The 18933-nt window shown below is 45.6% G+C and overlaps 1 protein-coding gene and 1 long non-coding RNA gene across 2 annotated transcripts in view; one reads left to right on the forward strand and one right to left on the reverse strand.

The window, feature by feature from the left end:
- Positions 1–657: 657 nt before the first annotated feature.
- On the reverse strand, positions 658–5840 carry LOC116542452. The gene is made up of 2 exons (XR_004265228.1): positions 5671–5840; positions 658–4077 (listed from the first exon to the last, which is right to left on the reverse strand). It is a non-coding gene; the product is annotated as an uncharacterized LOC116542452 (long non-coding RNA).
- Positions 5841–8330: 2490 nt separating this feature from the next.
- The window catches only part of S100A10 (S100 calcium binding protein A10), a 12287-nt gene continuing 1684 nt past the window's right edge, over positions 8331–18933 (forward strand). Inside the window, exons 1-2 of the mRNA XM_032267558.1 lie at positions 8331–8997; positions 16853–17005. Coding sequence (XP_032123449.1) covers positions 16874–17005 — 132 coding nt within the window. The 5' untranslated portion in view covers positions 8331–8997; positions 16853–16873. The remainder of the gene's footprint in view (positions 8998–16852; positions 17006–18933) is intronic.

Consider the following 18933-nt stretch of genomic DNA (forward strand, 5'->3'; position numbering starts at 1 on the left):
AACACTTCTCGTGTTCCTGCCCAGATTGTGGTTATGTTCCCAAGCAGCTGTCATCACTGTGGCTCTACAGAGTAAAGGGGAGTAGAATGAATTTACTTAAAAGTCAACCAATAAAACTGGTGGCAAGAGGGGAGGCTTGGAGACTAAGCTTATCTGGGTTCCAACAGGGCTATATCAGTGCCCTGAGAAGTTATGTAGCCTCTCTGAGCTTCCTTTCCACATCTGAAAACAGACTCGGTATCTATTTCACAAAGCTTTTCTTAGAATTACAGATAATATATGTAAACCACCATAAATCATTACTATCATCATAGCACTAATCAACCTAAAATATTTCTTGGGGTGATCATAAGAAACAGATAACATATGAGACAACTTTGTAGAATATAAAATTATTGTGTTAATTTTTAATAAGAAGACTTGGAGTACATTCGTGTTCTTATATCATATGACCAACATAGACCTTGCAGATGCCCCACTAATCACCAGCCAGCACATCCTCCAACAGCTAACCACTCTGGCTTTCAGAATATCTGTGCTCAAAACAGTTAGAATGAATTTACTTAAAAGTCAGCCAATAAAACTGGTGGAATCCTATGCCCAAACTGAGGTTTTGCTCCCTATGATACCAGACACTAATTCAACTTAAAATCTCTATTTTCATCTTTTTTTTTTCTTTTTGACATCTTGTACACAGAGCATTACTCTTCTCACTGCTCAAGCCCAGACAAATGGTACCAAAAGCAAGAGAAAATGGGGTGAGGTGTCAACCTAAATCACAGCCTCCATCTCAAGCCAACTGGGTCACCTTTCCAGCCCCACATTCAGTCCTCTGCTTTCCAGCCAAGGCTTCCTGCCTGGGTCACTCAAGAGAAAGCAAACCCCACTGCTGAGCTGCTCCCACTGTGGCCACCAGAGGGTCCCCACAGCATTAGCTACAAAGCAAGGACACACCCTTTCCCAGTAAATTGTCCATTTGAAATATTTTCCAGACAACCTTACAGCAGCCTCCCCAGCTTCCAGCCCGCAGGACTGCCCAGAAACTCCAGAGCTAGCTGCTGCTAATACTGTTGAGGCATCAGTTCATACCAAGCAGCCAGCATTTCACAAGGGGTTTGAGTCACTGGGGTCGCAGAGTCCAATTTCTGTGGGTCTGAGCCCTCCCCAGCCAGATTCTAGTATCATTAATGAACAAAGAGCATCTGTGGCTTCAGTAACTGTTTCCCTTTGACATAGCATCTGAATTTTTGCCTGGAACACCACTTGCTCTCAAGTTTCAACAAAGAAAGGGGAAATGCAGCTTATCAGACTGGCAGACCACAGCCCCTGATGGGCAGGTCATGTCTTGCAGAATTCTGCCCCAGTGCCAAACCCTAGGATTCAGACATGCTGGTGTTCCATTCTGCCTGATCACGTCACTGAAGGTGCAGAGTAAGTTGCCTCCTCCTTGGGAAAGGACATGTCCAAGATCACACAGCTAATGAGTGGCAGAGAAAAGGTAATTTGCTCCCAAGCCTGTCTGAAACTCCAGAGCCTGCACTTTAACCACTGTGTTACATAGTTGTTTTATTTTTTCCATTGCCAACAAAGTGTTGACCAGATCCCTGCAGCTTGGTTGTACTGCCTCTCATCCTCATCCCATGCCACACCCACTTTGCTTCAGACACACTGGTGGTTTTTCAGTTCCTCTATCAGACCCAGCTTCTCCCCATCTCTGGGTCTTTACATGGGCTCTTCCCTCCCCTTGGAATATTTCCTCCCACCCCTCCTTTATTTGCAACCATAGTTTCTCTTCTTCCTCTAAATCTGGGTTTAAGTATTCCCTCCTCAGAACAGCCTTTCCTGATTTCCTTCCTCAAATGGGTCCCTTCAATTCTCTTACTCAGATTCTTGATTTCCCATGACGGCACTCATTACAAACTTATCAAATTTTTGTGTTAGTTTCATTTCTCCCCTATTTCTATTGTATTTGCCTTCCTGAGGTAGGAGGTGAAGCCTGACATCAGAGGAGAGGCAGAGCTCAGACACCAGACCAGATTGAGGACTAGCTAAAACAAGGCTTGGGCAAAAGCAACTTTCAATCAGACATGCCCATTAGTGTGCCATGTCAATTTACCATTGCCATGGCAACACCCAGGCAGTTATCACTCCTTTCCATGGCAATGACCCAATGACCCAAAAGTTACTACTGCTTCCCCTAGAAATTTCTGCATAAACCACCCCTTAATCTGTACGCAATTAAAAGTGGGTTATATAAATATGACTGCAAAACTACCCTGAGCTACTGTTCTCTGCCTATGCGGTAGCCCTATAACACCGCCTCTTTGCTAAAGCTGTTTCCTTCTACCTTTGGCTTGCCCTTGAATTTTCTGGGAAAAGCCAAGAACCCAGTGGGCCAAGCTCCACTTTGGGGCTTGCCTGCATCATTTTTCACTATAATGTAAGGTCTGTGAGTGCAGAAATTTGTCTGCCTCAGTCATTGACATATCTCCTGGACCCATAACATGCAGGGAATTAGTAGGTACTCAGTAAATATTTGCTAGATTCTAAGTGTTAGAATTTGCAGCTCACCTATAGAAGACAGGTGGTTTGCAACCCTAGTCTAAGAGCTCTCCTATGTCTAAAAATAAAAATAAAAAATCTGCAGTCCTTCAGCTTCTGCAGCTCTAAAAGGTATGTCAGCACAGCAAGCACAGCCCGGTGGAGTCGTCCCAGTCCCCTAAAGAGAAGTCTGCTCAAAGATGTTCACAAATCACACACACTACAAACCCTGGGCGACAGAAGAGCCCTGCTTGGCTTCCTTAAAATGGCCCCTCCACAGAGTGGGCGATCACACAGAGGAGGTGGGGATCTGCCCTCCAGAAGCTGCTGCTTGCTGAGCTGGACACCTTCATGTTCACTAGAGGATTCAGTCTTTTCCCTCACCCCAGAAGACAGGTGGAGACCCAGGTTCATCCTGGTGAAGTGAATTGCCCAGAGCCATGCAGTTAATAATGCCTTTTTTCACACTCTTCAGTGGCTCCTATTACCAGAGGAAATAGGAAATTCCTTAGCAGAAGATCTAAGGCACCCAGGAAAGGCACCTCCCTTCAAGGCTCAACCCCATTCAAGGCTCTAAAGGACGCTGCACTTTCCTCATGCAGAACTGCAGGCCGCTCCTGGCACAGACACGCTATTTCACAATTCCATCGGACACATGCCCTTCCCTCCTGTCTGCCCCCACAGAATGGGGCTTATTCCTACTAGTCCCTTAAAATCCACATAAATAAATGAAAAAACATAGCTCCTGATAGAAATATTATAGCCTAAGGAAACAAACATGAGGGCAGAAATATTTATTCAAAAATAGTCTTTAATATACAGTTAGTTTTGACAGTACAAAATTAGAAACAACCTAAATGTTTGAAAAATATGGGAAATGTTTAACAAATTATAGTATTTCCCTATTTAGGGGCTACGAATACAGCCATACATGGGTTGATTTGTCTTCCTTTTTAGATTGCCAGCAAAAAGTCTTGACCAGATCACTGTAAATCAGTGATTCTCAACCGAGGAGGCAAGAAGTGCTGTGACTCCTTCCCAAGGCACTGCAATTGGTAGGTAAAGTTTATACAACTATGATTCATGCTGCTGACATGGTGTCTAGGCAGGCAGGAATGCTGAGCTGGGCTTTCACAGGTTTCCATGTGGTACAGGCCACAGCTTGATACACACCAAGAAACAAGACTATGCATTTGCTAAGACCTGTGAGAACTTTGCTTTATGAGTATCTAAGAGAGTGACCAGGGCAGTAAATAGTTCTATTCAGACAATGACACTATGCTGAGGTGTCAACAGTGTAATAGTGTCATTACTATACATGCAAATTAATCCTTTCAAATGTGCTGCTAAAAATACGAGCACTTTGTTAAGGTTGTGCTGTAACAAATAAACACCCCAATTCCAGGGTTCTTTCTTAACCACATAACTAGTCCAATGAGGATGTTCCTGCTCAGCAAGTGATTTTCCTCCATACAGTGATTCAGGTACCCAGGCTCTTTCCAACTATAGCTCTTCCATCCTTAGAGCCTTGAAGTCCTGGCAGGTGGAGAGAAAGAATATGTAAAAGTCACCTCTTTACTGCCTTGTCCTGCAAGTGACACATATCACTTCCAGTCCCATTCTGTTGGTGACTAGCTACATATTCCTACCTAGGGGCATGAAGTGGTAGGAATGCAGTCCCTAGCTGAGCAGCCAAAACTTTGCAGTATGAAAGGAGGAACACACATTTCTAGTATATAGCCCACGTTCTGTGCCATGGCCACAAACCCAAAACAGTTGAGAACCACAGGGTAACAGGATTTTGTGGCTGTGCCACATGGAGAAGTGGTAAAATACCCAATACTGCCTCAATAGTGGACCAGTGTCTCCAGCTCCAAGCATTTTGTACACTGGAACATATATCAGGCCTGGTGGAGTTGAACAATGCCTTCTCATCATTTCAGAGACCAGATGGATGGAGCCTCTGCTCTCACTCCTCCCGTGGCCATTCAGTTGGCCACCCTCCTGCTAGGACACTGTCCCTGCTGGGCAGCTCAGGCTCAGGCACTGGTCCCTGGTGCAACCAGTCGTCACTAGGGAAGCCGAGCAGGCTTCATTGTATGCACGTGGTTGAGAAGGTATAACTACTTCCTGGAAAAAGAACTGCATGGGACCCCTTTTCCTAGAGAGAGATTGTAAGCATGGCTGATACTTGAGGCTTTATGGACCTGCCAGTACATAGAATCATTAAGAAGCCGCCGGGCGCGGTGGCTCACGCCTGTAATCCCAGCACTTTGGGAGGCCGAGGCGGGTGGATCACGAGGTCAAGAGATTGAGACCATCCTGGTCAACATGGTGAAACCCCGTCTCTACTAAAAATACAAAAAATTAGCTGGGCATGGTGGCACGTGCTTGTAATCCCAGCTACTCAGGAGGCTGAGGCAGGAGAATTGCCTGAACCCAGGAGGCGGAGGTTGCAGTGAGCCGAGATCGGGCCATTGCACTCCAGCCTGGGTAACAAGAGCAAAACTCCGTCTCAAAAAAAAAAAAAAAAAAAGAAGCCACATGAGGACAAGAATCATAAGATGTGCTGAGCATTTTCACCACTGTATCCTCAGTACTTAGCACAGTGTTTTAGAAACCCTGCAGCATCCTCCTGGAGATGCACCCACTAGGGCCTCAGAGTGCTGCTGGTAGACTGGAGAAGAGAGGAAAGAGAAGCCATAGTACAGTACAGTTGAATAGTTACTTGTTAAATAAAAAGTTGAAAAAAATGAGTACATGAATAAATACTCATGTTCTTGATAAATATTTAATAACATAGAAAAGAGTAAGAACAAAAGGAAAGAATTTGGGACAAAAATAGAAACAGTCATGTGTCACTTAATGATGAGGATACATTCTGAGAAATGTGTCCTTAGGCGATTTCAGCCTGCAATCATCACAGAATGTACTTGTACAAACCTAGGTGGTGTAGCCTACCACACAACGAGGCTCTATAGTCGAGCACTCGTGGACTACAACCCTGAATAGCATACTGTAGACAAATGGAACACAATGGTAAGTATTTGTGTACCTAAACATAGAAAAAAATGTAGTAAAAATATGGCATAAAAGATTAAAAATGCTACACCTATGTAGGACACTTACCATCAATGGAGCCTGCAGGACTGGAAGTTGTTCTGGGTGAGTCAGTGAGTGAGTGATGAGTGAATGTGAGGGCCTAGGACGTTACTGTACACTGCTGTGGAATTTAGAAACACTGTACACTTAAGACTATACTATATTTAAAACAGTTTTTCTTTACCAATAATAAATTAACCTGGTCAGATGCAGTGGCTCATGCCTGTAATCCCAGCACTTTGGGAAGCCAGGATGGGTGGATCACATGAGGCCAAGAGTTCAACACTAGCCCAAACAACATGGTGAAACCCCGTCTCTACTAAACATACAAAAATTAGCCAGGCATGGTGGCACGTGCCTGTAATCCCAGCTACTCGAGTGGCTGAGGGACAAGAAGCGCTTGAACCCGGGAGGTGGAGGTTGCAGTGAGCCCGAGATCACCCACTACGCCCTAGCCTGGGCGACAGAGGGAGCCCTGTCTCAAAAAAAACCAAAATAATAATAATAAGTTAACCTTAGATTACTGTAAATGTATGTTTTAAACTTGTAAATTCTTTAAATGTTTGACTATTTTGTAATAATACCCAGCCTAAAGCACATCTTGTTCAGCTATAGAAAATATTTTCTTTATATTTTCTATTTTTCAAATTATTTATTTGTTTAACTTTTTAAGTTTTTTGTTTAAAACTAAGACACACACACACACACACACATACACACACACACACACACACAACTCAAGACACCAACACACATATTAGCCTAGGTCTGCACAGGGTTAGGATTGTCAATATCACTGTCTTTCATTTCTACATCTTGTCCCACTGAAAGGTCCTTCGGGGCAATAACACACATCTCCTATGGTAACAATGCCTTCTTCTGGAAAACCCCCTGAAAGAGCTGCCTGAGGCTGTTTTTAAAACTTTTTTTTAAAGTTTTACTGTTTTTTTTAATAAGTAGAAGGAGTACACTCTAAAATAATGATGAAAAGTATAGTAAATCCATAAAGCAGTAACATGGTCATTTATTACCATTCTCAAGTATTGTTTACTACACACAAGCGGTATGTGCTGTATTTCGATACAACTGGCGGCACAGGTGTTTACCAGCATCACCACAAACACATGAGTAAAGTATTGCGTTAGACAGCTACAAGGTCACTAGGCAAAAGGAGTTTTTTAGCTCTATTATAATCTTAAGGGACCACTGCTGTATACCCGATCCATTGTTGGCTCAAACATTGTTAAGCAGTGAATGACTGTACTCAATTTTATAACCAGTATGATCATAATTATGTAAATATTTGTCATATATACATAAAAAGACTAGAAAGAAATATGAAAATGTTTACCTTTGGTTCATGTATTTATAAGTCACATTTTATACATTAATATATTCTCCAAGCCTTCTAAGAGTAGAATCTTTGTACAGATTTAAAAGTTCTAATAAGTGTTATTGTTATTTTTTAATTTCTACCCAATGTTGTGTCCTGCAGGAATTACTCTCTGACCACTCCAAGGGGACTTGAAAGCCCCTCCTCAGTGTTCTCCTAGTATCTGATAGTATCCTCTACCATTCACTAAGCACACTGGATTTACATTGTTTGCTTATCTAACTCCCAAGCTCTTCAAAGGAAGAGACTGATTCCTTAATCCCTGAATTCCCAGGCCTATGCACACATACTAAAGCACTCCTAAGGTCTGTGGACTAGATGAAGAAATCAGATGAGTAGGGGTGTGCAAACCCAGGCATTCCTACTCCAAACCCAGTCGCATTCCAATCCGTGACAAAAGGGATCCAGGATTTCCTCCACTGATGACTGCGACCTGGGGACTGGGAAGTACTGTATATAGGAAGATCCTGGAGAGCCGTCCACTTGAATTGTCAGCACCAGGGCTGCATGGAAAGCAATAGCTGAAATCCAAGTTAGGATTTCCTGGCAACAGCCAAGATTAGTCAGAAGTGGCAGTTGGAGGATTCCCCGAGTCTGCTCATTCCTTTGGGATCACTCATTCCTTCCAAGGCCTCCCCTGGGAACAAAGGAAAACCCCAGAGTTTGGGACTGGGCTCTTTTCCACCAATAGCTGCTAGAAGCTTGTATTTAACCCTAAGTCACAAACCAAATAAAAGGAGGCGGGGGAGGGGCGAGGAGTAGGTAAGCATCCCCTAGGAAACACTTAGGCTTTCTCTAAATTTATTCCAGAAAATTCTTCTAAAGGACTTTTAAGGACCACAGCATAATGCCTTGGAAACTTAGTTTTAAACTTTTTTTTTTGGAGACAGTGTCTCACTCTGACGTCCAGGCTGGAGTTAAGTGGCATGATCTCGCCTCACTGCAACCTCCGTCTCCCGGGTTCAAGCGATTCTCATGTCTCAGTCTCCTGGGATAACAGTAGCCCACCACCTTTCCCGACTACTTTTTGTATCAGTAGAGACGAGTTTTCACCATTTTGGCCAGGCTGGTCTCGAACTGCTGACCTCAAGTGATCTACCCGCCCTTAGCCTCCCAAAGTGTTGGGATTACAGGCGTGAGCCACCACGCCCAGCAAGTTTTTAACATTAGCCACACTGAAACTGAACTATTGGTCAAGTGAAGCCACACAAAGAGCAGTAAATCCCCTGCTCAACGGAGGATTTGTGACGCCCCTGGGTGCTGACAAGCCAAACCACACCCTCCCTCTGGCACCTCGAGGGCCCGGCAGGGCGGGGAGCCCGGCTGCTGGGGAGGTGCTACCCCCCCTCCCCCACACCACCGGGCGCAGGCGGTCTAGACCCGGGGATGGACCTCCTAGGGCTAATCTGAGAACAACCAAGTCCTAGAGCCTCTCGGGTCCGTAGGGCTCCACGTGCCACTCCCTGCAAGGTCATCCAGAAAATAATTCCTACACCCGTAGGTGCCCACAGAGCCGGTACCTCTGGTTCTGCGCCAGCGTGCCCCACCCGCAGGACGGCCAGGTTCTTTGATTTTCTACACCCACTTTCTAAAACCAAACCCGAGAGGAAGGGCAGGCCCAGGGTGGGGATGCCCTGAAATATTCGAGAGCGGGACTGTTCCTACTTAAGAGAAGTTTACAAGAACGCTCTGTCTGGGGCGGGCGAGGCCGCAGCGAGGCGGGTCCGGGAGCGAGGGCAGGGCGTGGGCCGCGCGCCCCGGGTCGGGGGAGTTGGGGGCAGGAAGAGGGGGAGGAGACAGGGCTGGGGAGCGCCCGGCCGAGCGCCAGCCAGGCTCCTCCCGCTGCCGCGCCGCCTCCCTCTCCCCACCCGCCGCACGTACTAAGGAAGGCTCACAGCCCGCTGCGCTCGCTTCGCCGCCCCGCGTCTAGCTAGCCCAGCGTCCGCCGCGCCTCGGCCAAGGTGAGCTCCGCCCGGCCCACGTGCCGTTCCCGGATAGTCCCCAGCCCCCGACCTGCCGCCCGGGGTAACCCTCGCACTTGGCTTCGCGGATCGTCCCGGGCACCGCGGGGCCTGGACGGGGAGCGGGCGGTGGGGAATCCGCTGCTGGGTGCTCCGGGCCGCACCCAGACAAGGCCAGCAGCGCCCCTCCCCGGCCCGAGCGCGGCCGCCCCCAGACCCAGGCGAACCGGGGGAGGGGATACTTGTCCTTTACGTGGGGACTGTGGTGCCGGTGCCCCTGGACCTCTTCCCTCCTCCCTTTTCCTTGCTTTACTCCCACCTTTCCTGCTTTCCCACTCGTCTCTCGGGTTACCGAACCCCTCCTGCTCGCCCCTGCCCTGGCTGGCGTGTTTCTTGGTGGGTTCTGCCCGCAGGCCAACCTTGGTTTGCATGTTCGTAGCCTCCACGCGGCTGGAGAGCCCGAGCAGGCGCGGGTAGGACGAGTAGGGAGCTGGGGGCGTCCCTTCTTAAGAAGTACCCCTTAGTCCCTCGGCCAAACGGGCGTTTCACGTTGAGGCTTCCTGTTGTCAGCTCGATGGGGTCTTCCTGCTGAGGGAGGGAGGTCCGCTTGTTTTCTGTCTAAAGCAGTTTGGGTGGGGGGAGGGAGAGGGGCGGTGTGAAGCGGTTTCTCTACTGAAAGGTTCCCTAGTTAACTTAATTAAATAAGTGGAACCAGAAAGAGATGGCGGAAGAGCAGGCTATGATGAAGGATCTTCCAATCCTAGATTAATTTGGCCTGGTGCAGTGAGACAGACAGACTTGCCATTGGTACTTGGTTCACCACCTGCGCTTTGGCGGAAGGAATGGCGCTGCCCCTAGCTGTGGACACTGCTGCCCTGTCCAGCCTCAGTCCAGCTCTGCCTAAGTGAAACCAGGAGCTCTGCCTTGTTGGCTGGGGGTGGAATGCAGACCGCTCCAAGCCAGGGCAGCACAGGGGAGCCCTGAGCTAGACTCTGGGATGCATTAAGCCCACCCCGCTTTCTGCCCCCACCCAGTTCTGTCCCTGCGGGAGCTTCTGCAGGGCGTGGTTAGCGCAGAGGGCTCCAAGATTCTCCTAGTGGTCTGAGGCCTGTGACTCAGCTGTGAGGCCATGTGGGTGTGGCTGGCTGCAGATACTCACTGTGGATGGTTTGGACAGAACACTCCCTGAAGGAAAAGAGGAACTGTGCCATCTCAGAGGGCATTTTCCAAGAGGAAGTGAGTCACACCTGGACTGGCCGCCAGTCTGCAGGAGAGGTTTCTTGACTGAACTGTGGGCAAGGGCAGTAATTAGATCGGTAACCAAGGCCTTGGCAAGGCCGCTCTTCATTATCGGCCAGTATGCGCCTGGCACCCTGGCTCAGACTTACTTGGGAGGTAGCCTGTCCCGTTAAGAGCTTTGCAGTTGTTGCGGATATTTTTCACCAGAGGCTTGAGTTTCAGCCTCCAGGAGTGAAGTTTTACGTTGTGTGCTTTAGGTGAGACCGGGCTCGTGGAAACATCCAGTCGGTAATCTTTGCTTCCAACATGTTTCAGCAAATTGTAAAAGACAATGCCAGGGGCTGGAGCGGGAATGAGTTCATATAACTCACTGAAAGTTTCTTCACGGGCCCTGCCCCCACCGATTCCTATCCGGTTTCTGTTTAATCATCCCTTCCCAATGGTGTATTTGTTCCTTCGCAGCCAGAGGGTAGTTTCTTCACGGTGGTCCTTGACCACCATGGCCCTTGAGCCACCGTTTGGAGTTTCTTATTTCAGTTCTTGCCATCTGTTTTTGGTCTACTGGGCATGAAGCAATTATTGGGTCTCACTCTGCTGCGTTCGAGGTGATGCTCTTCCTAGCTTTTCTCGGACACACCAAATAGGCCCCTTTCCTCCAGCGTGCCGGCCTCTTGCCAGCCTCCTAAGCAGCCGCTCCAGTGGGGTCAGGCCTGGACTGGGTGGAGCTAAGACTGTGTGCCTCCCTGCTTTCTACTGACAGTTCAAAAAAATATGTCTTTTGTAGAGCACAACCCACTTCAAATACCCTTGGACACAGTCCAGTCTTTTAAAGCATAAAGTTGAGAGAAACAATGGAATTCTTTCAGGGTTATAATGTATAAATTAGCACTCAAAGTGCTGAGAAAGCTGGACTAAAATTTTAACATCTTAAGTTTCTCATTTTTCTGGGGACTCAACAAATTTAACAATCTCACATCAAAAGCAAAAAGAATTTACTTCTTTTAAAGAATTTTCAGAACTTGCTATTCCTTTACTAAATAAGTACGACCCACCCTACCAAAGGATTAAATAGCAGTTGTCACAATAGCTGTGTTGGCTGATTAGGCTGATGCCTGAGCATTCTTTAGGGAAAAATGGATGCACTTAGTTAGATTGGAGGAGGTTTCTTCGGAGTTCTTTCTGCCTATTGAATTGCATCTGAAACTTTCCTTTGCTGGCCAACTCTTTAGTGGGCAAGTTTTATTTGGTAAGAGGTGAGAGAGAGGGCCTGGATCCAGATCCATTGCTTCAACTCATTTTTTCTGAATTCCCTTCAGAGATCAAATTCAAGAATGCCTTCTGGGTTCAATTAAAAAAAAAATCCAAAATTTCTAAAGCAAAAGGAAGGAAATCTCAACATATTTTAAATAACAGGTGTTTGTTTTTACTGACACCCGGCCGTTTATTTTCTGGGTGGGCTGTAAGAAAACTAGGGTATGGACAAGATACAGGGAAGCAAAGCAAGTCTGACTCTCAGTCTTCAGAAGTGTCCTCTTTGAAACTGCAGCTGGGATCTGGGCACATGTCCAGAGCAAACATTTGAGATTGTTCAGGAGCAGACACTTTTCTGAGGAGGACTCCTGCTTCTCTGCTACTCTCAGGACAACCAAAATACATTATTATCGATTTCTTACAAATTAATCGAGCAGCTCTATGCGGGCTCGAGCACTGGCTACTGGAACCCTGCTCAAGAAACCTGCAATCTGGTGAGGGAAGAAACAGAAACACAAATAACCAGAATTCACGCCAGATGCTTAAGTAGTTTCTATTAGCTGGTTAATTCCTCAAAGGCAAGCACCATGGAGAGAACGTGTGTATCTGTGTGTGTGTGAGTGTATGTGTGTGTGAACACCCTCATGCCTAAAGCCACGTCTGGGACATTTAAAGTGGATGCTCAGAGTAGGAGACCCAAAAATGGAAAATTGAATTCCTCCTATGGTAACTAAATTTGTGGAGTCCAGAATTGTTTTCTATAGAGAAAACTATAGAGCGAAAGACGTCTCTGCCTCCCTTCTTAAGACCTGTTGCTCAGGCAGACAAGGTGGGCATGTATAGGCATCAGAATAGAATAATTCAATAAAAAGTGAGTGGACAGCAAGGCTGTTACATCCTGTGATGCTCAGCAGTGAGCTACACTAGAAAAGCATAAAGTAGAAGATGGGATGAATGAAAACATGGGAAAACAGCCAGTGTTAGAAGAGAAGGAGCAAAGTCATGTCATTCTGACCAGACCTGTTTAGCAGGACACATATTTTTCCTTTTGCGTATGGAATGTGCACTCCTGTGTACTCTACTGTTCCATTCATAGTTGAACCCTTTGGGGGCCCCTTTCCTGGCCCTTCCCAGCTCTCACATTGTCCTCCTGAGCTCTGAGCTCCGAGGTTTTCAGCCTAGTTCTAGGTAGTCACACGTGCACCTCAGCTACTAGCCAAGGGCTTGTGTGGTTCATTTATGCACCTAACAGTTATAGTGCTCCACGAATAAACGCAGAATAATTTGTAGTTCTTGGTCAAGAGGAGCTTAAATCTCAGACTGAGAAGTAAACAATTAAATGGAATGGAATGTTTCAGGTACAAGAGCAAGTTATTGGGGATAGAGAGTGCCCTGCTGCCTCTCAGCCTCAGCCCCAAAGCCCTCCTGTCAAAATGTGTCTAACCAGGATGCAGGAAGCCCACATCTGAACAGAGCTTGCTGAGTGGCTAGGTGAGGGAGGAAATGCCAGATTAAAGTCCCTGAAGAGCTTCAGTTTCAGCAGCTAACAGTCAGTGCTGTAGTCAGCCCTGCCCAGGCAAGCGCCACCCAAGAACAGAGGGCCAGGCAGGGCTGACTCAGTGGGGCAACCAGTGGCTGCACTCCAACAAGAGCTACGTGATTCTCTAGCCAAGAGAACAGAGTTTTAATAACATTTTCCCCTTTCCTCTGTCTTAATTTAAAGCCAGTGTGCAGCTCCTTCTTCAAAACAGAGTTCCTTCTCTGGTGAGTGCCCTTTGGGGCACTGGTTACTGCAGAGACAAGGGCTTCTCCCCTAGTTTTCAATGCTATTTTCACCTCCTGGCTGGCCCCCGCTCTGTATCCTTATTGGAGAAGGTCTACTGGACAGATAGGGAGTCAGCTGGCTGCAATATTCACAATCCACCCACTGGGTAAAACCACTGGGGGAGAAGGGAAAAGGAGAACCCAGTGGACCAAGGATGTAACTTCAGGGAAGAAAGTTCCATCACTTCATAATGGCTGTGGGCAAGAGAGGCATGGGATTGAGTGACATCAGACCTGGGCATTCATGCAGTGTGAGTTAGACTCACCTTGCTCTCTTGAAGAAGATATTCAAGGGTGGCCAGGATTTCCTGAGCTGACAACTCGTATTTCTTAGGAGGTCGTAAATTAGCCTTTTTTTTTTTGAGACAGAGTCTCACTCTGTCACCCAGGCTGGAGTGCAGTGGCACTATCTCAGCTCACTGCAACCTCTGCCTTCCAGGTTAAAGTGATTCTCCTGCCTCAGCCTCCTGAATAGCTGGTTCTACAGGCGCATGCCACCATGCCCAGCTAACTTTTTGTATTTTTAGTAGAGACCAGGTTTCACCATGTTAGCCAGGATGGTCTTGATCTCCTGACCTTGTGATCCGCCCACCTCAGCCTCCCAAAGTGCTGAGATTACAGGCATAAGCCACCACGCCTGGCCCCTAAATTACCCTTTTTAAAATTTAGAGGTCCTTACCCTGCTGCATTCCCTTTCTTAATTCTGTGGCTTTGCAGTGCACTTTCCTTCTGCTCGGTCCTCTGAAGGAGGTAAACTAGGTGCCCCACCCAGTTCCAATTTCTGGGTTCTCTGGGAATTGATCCTGAGATGCTCTGCTGCTCTGAACTTGAGTACAGGTATTTTTAAACCTCTGTGGTGTCTGACTTCTTTCCTGAGTTATTTAAGAACTGGGGTGGGATCCCACGTCCTTCTCCCACAGGTGACTGGCCCGGTTCAGTTATCTTAAATTGCTAGACTTGGAGTACCAATCCAGGCAAGGCAGACTCTCTGTAAACCCACTGCCATCTGAAACCCATATGAGGGATGGGGAATGAGCCAGAACTGTGTCGGAAGAGAAGGAAAAGGGTGTGGTTCCCCTGGAATTCATCTTACGGCTGACCTTGAGGCATTCATTTGCAGCTCTCTCCAAAACAAATAACTGCCTTCCAGATTAATCATGCCAGATTCTGATTTAAAGCATTCTCTAGAATAGCATTCTTTGGTCTGCTGGTTCCCATACTTTTCTGGAGATTAAGGGGTAGAATTTACAATTCTTAAATGTAATTGCTCAATCCTCATGTTTACCAACTCCACCTTCTCCTCTGTAAAAGATAGCATTCGAGGATCAGTGTTGAACAGGCATCTCTCAGAGACAGGAATCAGACCAATGCATGTCTCAGGTTCCTGTTAGAGCTCTTCCGCAGAGGAAGTTGCCAGCCCTTCCATCTGTGCTTCACAGCCTACCCTTATGATTTATTTATTTTTATTTTTTAGTGCTATATTACAGTCTCCATTCAAGTTCACCTGTTTCCCATCTAGTAGTGATTTTAGGTGATATTAGCCAAAGCTTCTCTGTTCTGGCCAAACGATTCCTTCAATTAAGCCAAAATTCACTGAGGTTCTATTAAGTATCAAGTGCTGGGTCTTGATGAGACATATACCCCTAGTTCATTATACCTAAATGGAATAATCTGACATGTTTCCTTTCCTTTCTTATAAACACTTTATGATGAAAACACTTGCTCTCCCACTGTGTGCTAGACTGAGAGCAGCTCATCTGTCTAGTGCAACTAAAAACATATGAGGCCCTGCCATGAGTTAGGTTATACTATTACCTGTTGCTTCTCAAGTGAACTAGACAATGGACTTTGAGTAGTTTTCATTTGGGTAGAGCAACTGCATTTTACTGCCAGAGATGCAACTGTCTTTATTGCAATAAATAACAAGTTCAGAACTTTAGTAAAGAGTACATACATACCCAGCAGGTAAATTCCTTGTAAGCAGATTTCTAAACTCTAGAATCAGACTGAACCAAGTTACCACGTTAAGCTTAGAAGGTTGAAGTTTTCATATTTACCAGCCTTGACTGTGTGGATTGTTAGTATCAGCCATATCTAAGAATCTCATATACTAGTGCAAAGAGAAATTATGAAATATCTGTTCTTTCAGTAGGTGCTTTGTCAGTTAAAAAGAGGAACACTGGGCCAGGCACGGTGGTTCATGCTTGTAATCCCAGCACTTTGGGAGGCCAAGGCGGGCGGATCACCTGAGGTCAGGAGTTTGAGACCAGCCTGCCCAACATGGCAAAACCCCATCTTTGCTAAAAATACAAAAAAACTAGCCAGGCGTGTTAGTAGACGCTTGTAATCCCAGCTACTCAGGCGACTGAGGCAGGAGAATCGCTTGAACGCAGGAGGCAGAGGTTGCAGTGAGCCGCTGCACTCCAGCCTGGGCAACAAGAGCAAAACTCCGTCTCAAAAAACAAAAGCGGGGGAAACACTGATCTTGCTTTTCTAAATAATTAGAGCTTCTCTTCTTCATTAGGTTATTTATGCGAATTAGCTGGAGTTAGATAAACAGTTCATTTACAGCACCAGTACCTAAGGTGTCTATTTCTACCAACAAGAGACCCAAAAACTGGGGTGGACTGGTTCTTAGATTCACTGAATTTTAAAGCTGGGGAGGACCAAATGGATGATCTCATCTCCATCCTTCCAATTATCCTACAAAGGCTGGCAGTACATGTGGCTTAAAAGTTAATGTAAACCCACATAGATGAACCTGGAGGACGTTATGCTTAATGAAATAAGCCAGGCACAGAAAGACAGATACCAGATGATCTCACTCATATATAGAATCTTAAATAGTTAATTTCATAGAACTAAAGAATAGAATGGGCTGGGGTGATTGCACTGGAGTGATGTTTAGTCAAAAGATACAAAATTTCAATTACAAGGAATAGTTTAAGAGAGCTATTTACAACAATATGACTATAGTTAATAACAACTTATTGTATTCTTGACTAGTAGTAAGAGTGGCTAAGTGTTCTTACCACAAAAGTGCTAAGTATGTGAGGTAACGCATATGTTAATTAGCTAGATTCATTCATCCTACGATGTATATATACTTCAAAACATCATGTTGTTCATATTAAATACATACAATTTTATCTTTCAGTCTAAAAAAATTCATTCATAACATCTGTCAAAAAAAAAAAAAAAAAAAGTTGGCCAGGCACGGTGGCTCACACCAGTAATCCCAGCACTTTGGGAGACTGAGGCAGGCGGATCTCAAGGTCAGGAGTTTGAGACCAGCCTGACCAACATGGTGAAACCCCGTCTCTACTAAAAATGCAAAAATTACCCAAGCATGGTGGTGCGTCCCTGTAATCCCAGCTACTCAGTAGGTTGAGGTAAGAGAATCACCCCAACCCAGGAGGCAGAGGTTGCAGTGAGCCAAAATTGTGGCAGTGCCCTCCAGCCTGGGCGACAGAGCAAGACTCTGTCTCAAAAAAAAAAAAAAATGTTAATGTAAACCCTGTTTCTTTACATCCTCTAATAGGCTTCAACAGACCACATCAAAATGCCATCTCAAATGGAACATGCCATGGAAACCATGATGTTTACATTTCACAAATTTGCTGGGGATAAAGGCTACTTAACAAAGGAGGACCTGAGAGTACTCATGGAAAAGGAGTTCCCTGGATTTTTGGAAGTAAGTGTTAAAAGGCTTACAAAGAACCAGACATAAAAATCAATACTTCTAGGCCCTGGTTCCTTTTCCTTCTTGTTTCCATCCCTTCCCTGTGGAGGTCACTATTAGAAAGGTGTTTTCATTCATTTATTAAATAGTATTTAGTACCTGCTATTTGTACGATACTGTTGGGGAAACAAAGTGACAGAGACAAAGCCCTGACCTTCAAGGAGCTTACAGTCTGCAGGTGAAATAAGACTACATACAAATAACCACAATATGAGCTGTTTGTTGGAAAATTCCATCTGGTTATCTGTATCGATTGTGATGATGTGGGGGACAGAGTCAGGAGAAAGAAGGCTTTTCACAAAAGAGTAGTCAACAAGAAATGGCTAGCCCCAGGTCCAAAAACCTGGTGGTGGGAGATGCCACATCCTGGTCACATTCCATTTTGAACAACATGAATCTCCCTTCTTAAGTCTCTTCAGATAAAGGGATTATTTTTTCTTTTTCTAATACTACAAAGGAGCAATGTCAGTCATCTACTGATTAGGAGCCACACATCACTCCGGAAATAACTGCTTTTCACCTAATAATGCTCTGAGAACACAGGAGCAGTTTGAGTTTATGCCTCACCGTTGACAGACTGAGAGATGCATGAAGACTAAAAGAGGACTCTGCCATCAGCTCAGACACATCACTCAGGACACGGGGCCACAAGGCATAGCTGTCCTTTTGCATTGCAGGTTCTTGAGACGTGGCTGTTGAATTCAACTAAAGGTGAAACATTGCATGACAAAATAGTAGACTGAAAGGCAAGCCCTTCTTTCCCTGCCACAACTGGGTCACCTAAAAAGATGGTTTCCGTGCTTGGTGTTGAATAATGCATTAACCTCTAAAGGGTGAGAGGGGATGCTGGTAAAAGGCTGGGTCTTGCCTCTTGTTATCTGCCTGGTAAATAGCACATTAGTCAACCCCCTGACTCCTGCAATCAATAAACATGAGGCTTTTTAGTATACTATAATTTGCATGTCATCAATATCAGTTAAATAAATAGATATAAAAAGCCTAACTACTCTCTCAGACCTGCGGTTACCTAATGCTGTCCCAGAATCAGCTAGAATATGCAGGTCCTCTGCTTTTGTAGAGTCCCATGATACAGCCCCAGAACAGGAGTTAGAAGATCTGGCTCTGCCTTAACTAAAAATGAGCAGGTTGCATCAGCTCCCTAGTCCTCAGCTTCCTCCCCTGTAAAATTAGAGATGGCTGAACATAATTATCTGAAACGTCACTTTGACCTTCTATGATCATTCAAGCCAAGCATTAAGGTGCAAGGACAAAATGTGTTCATTGTAAGCCTGCCCATCCCATGGACAAAGGGATTCTCAGTACACTAAACACTTGTTTAGAGTGTTAGAAGCCAGAGTGAATATCACATAAGACACAGACCTTTTCTTCCTAAAGGCTTTGTGACATGAGACACATAAAAGGTATACGTAGTGTGGAGCACTGAATACAGCAGGGTAATTTATTCCAGGCACAGGGTCATAATTCTGCAAACACCTACACTCACTGCATTAACAGAACATTTTGTTTCTAAAGTAGACCCCTTATGTCATCCAGATTTCACTCATTCCAACCACAGTCAGGAAGCTGAGGGTGAGGCCAGAATTAGCTGAAACCCACCAACAGCTGCATAGAGCAGGTTTAGCGAGAATAGGAGTTTGCAGTGCTCATGTGGGAAATGCTGCTGCTACACTTTTAGGAATTTCCAAATGCAATTTAGAAACACCTAGCACACTTGAAACACTGAGTATAATTTCCCTCACTCATGAACATAGTCATCAGAATTCATAAATACTTTACCTAAGCCCTTTAACAACCTCAAACAAGCCATATTTCTCTCCGTTGTTGATGGCATGGAGGAGAAACCACAACCTCCCACTTCC

Source organism: Sapajus apella, unplaced genomic scaffold, assembly GCF_009761245.1.
Source record: "Sapajus apella isolate SASKATOON/1434 unplaced genomic scaffold, GSC_monkey_1.0 scaffold169, whole genome shotgun sequence".
NCBI classification, from domain to species: Eukaryota; Metazoa; Chordata; class Mammalia; order Primates; family Cebidae; genus Sapajus; species Sapajus apella.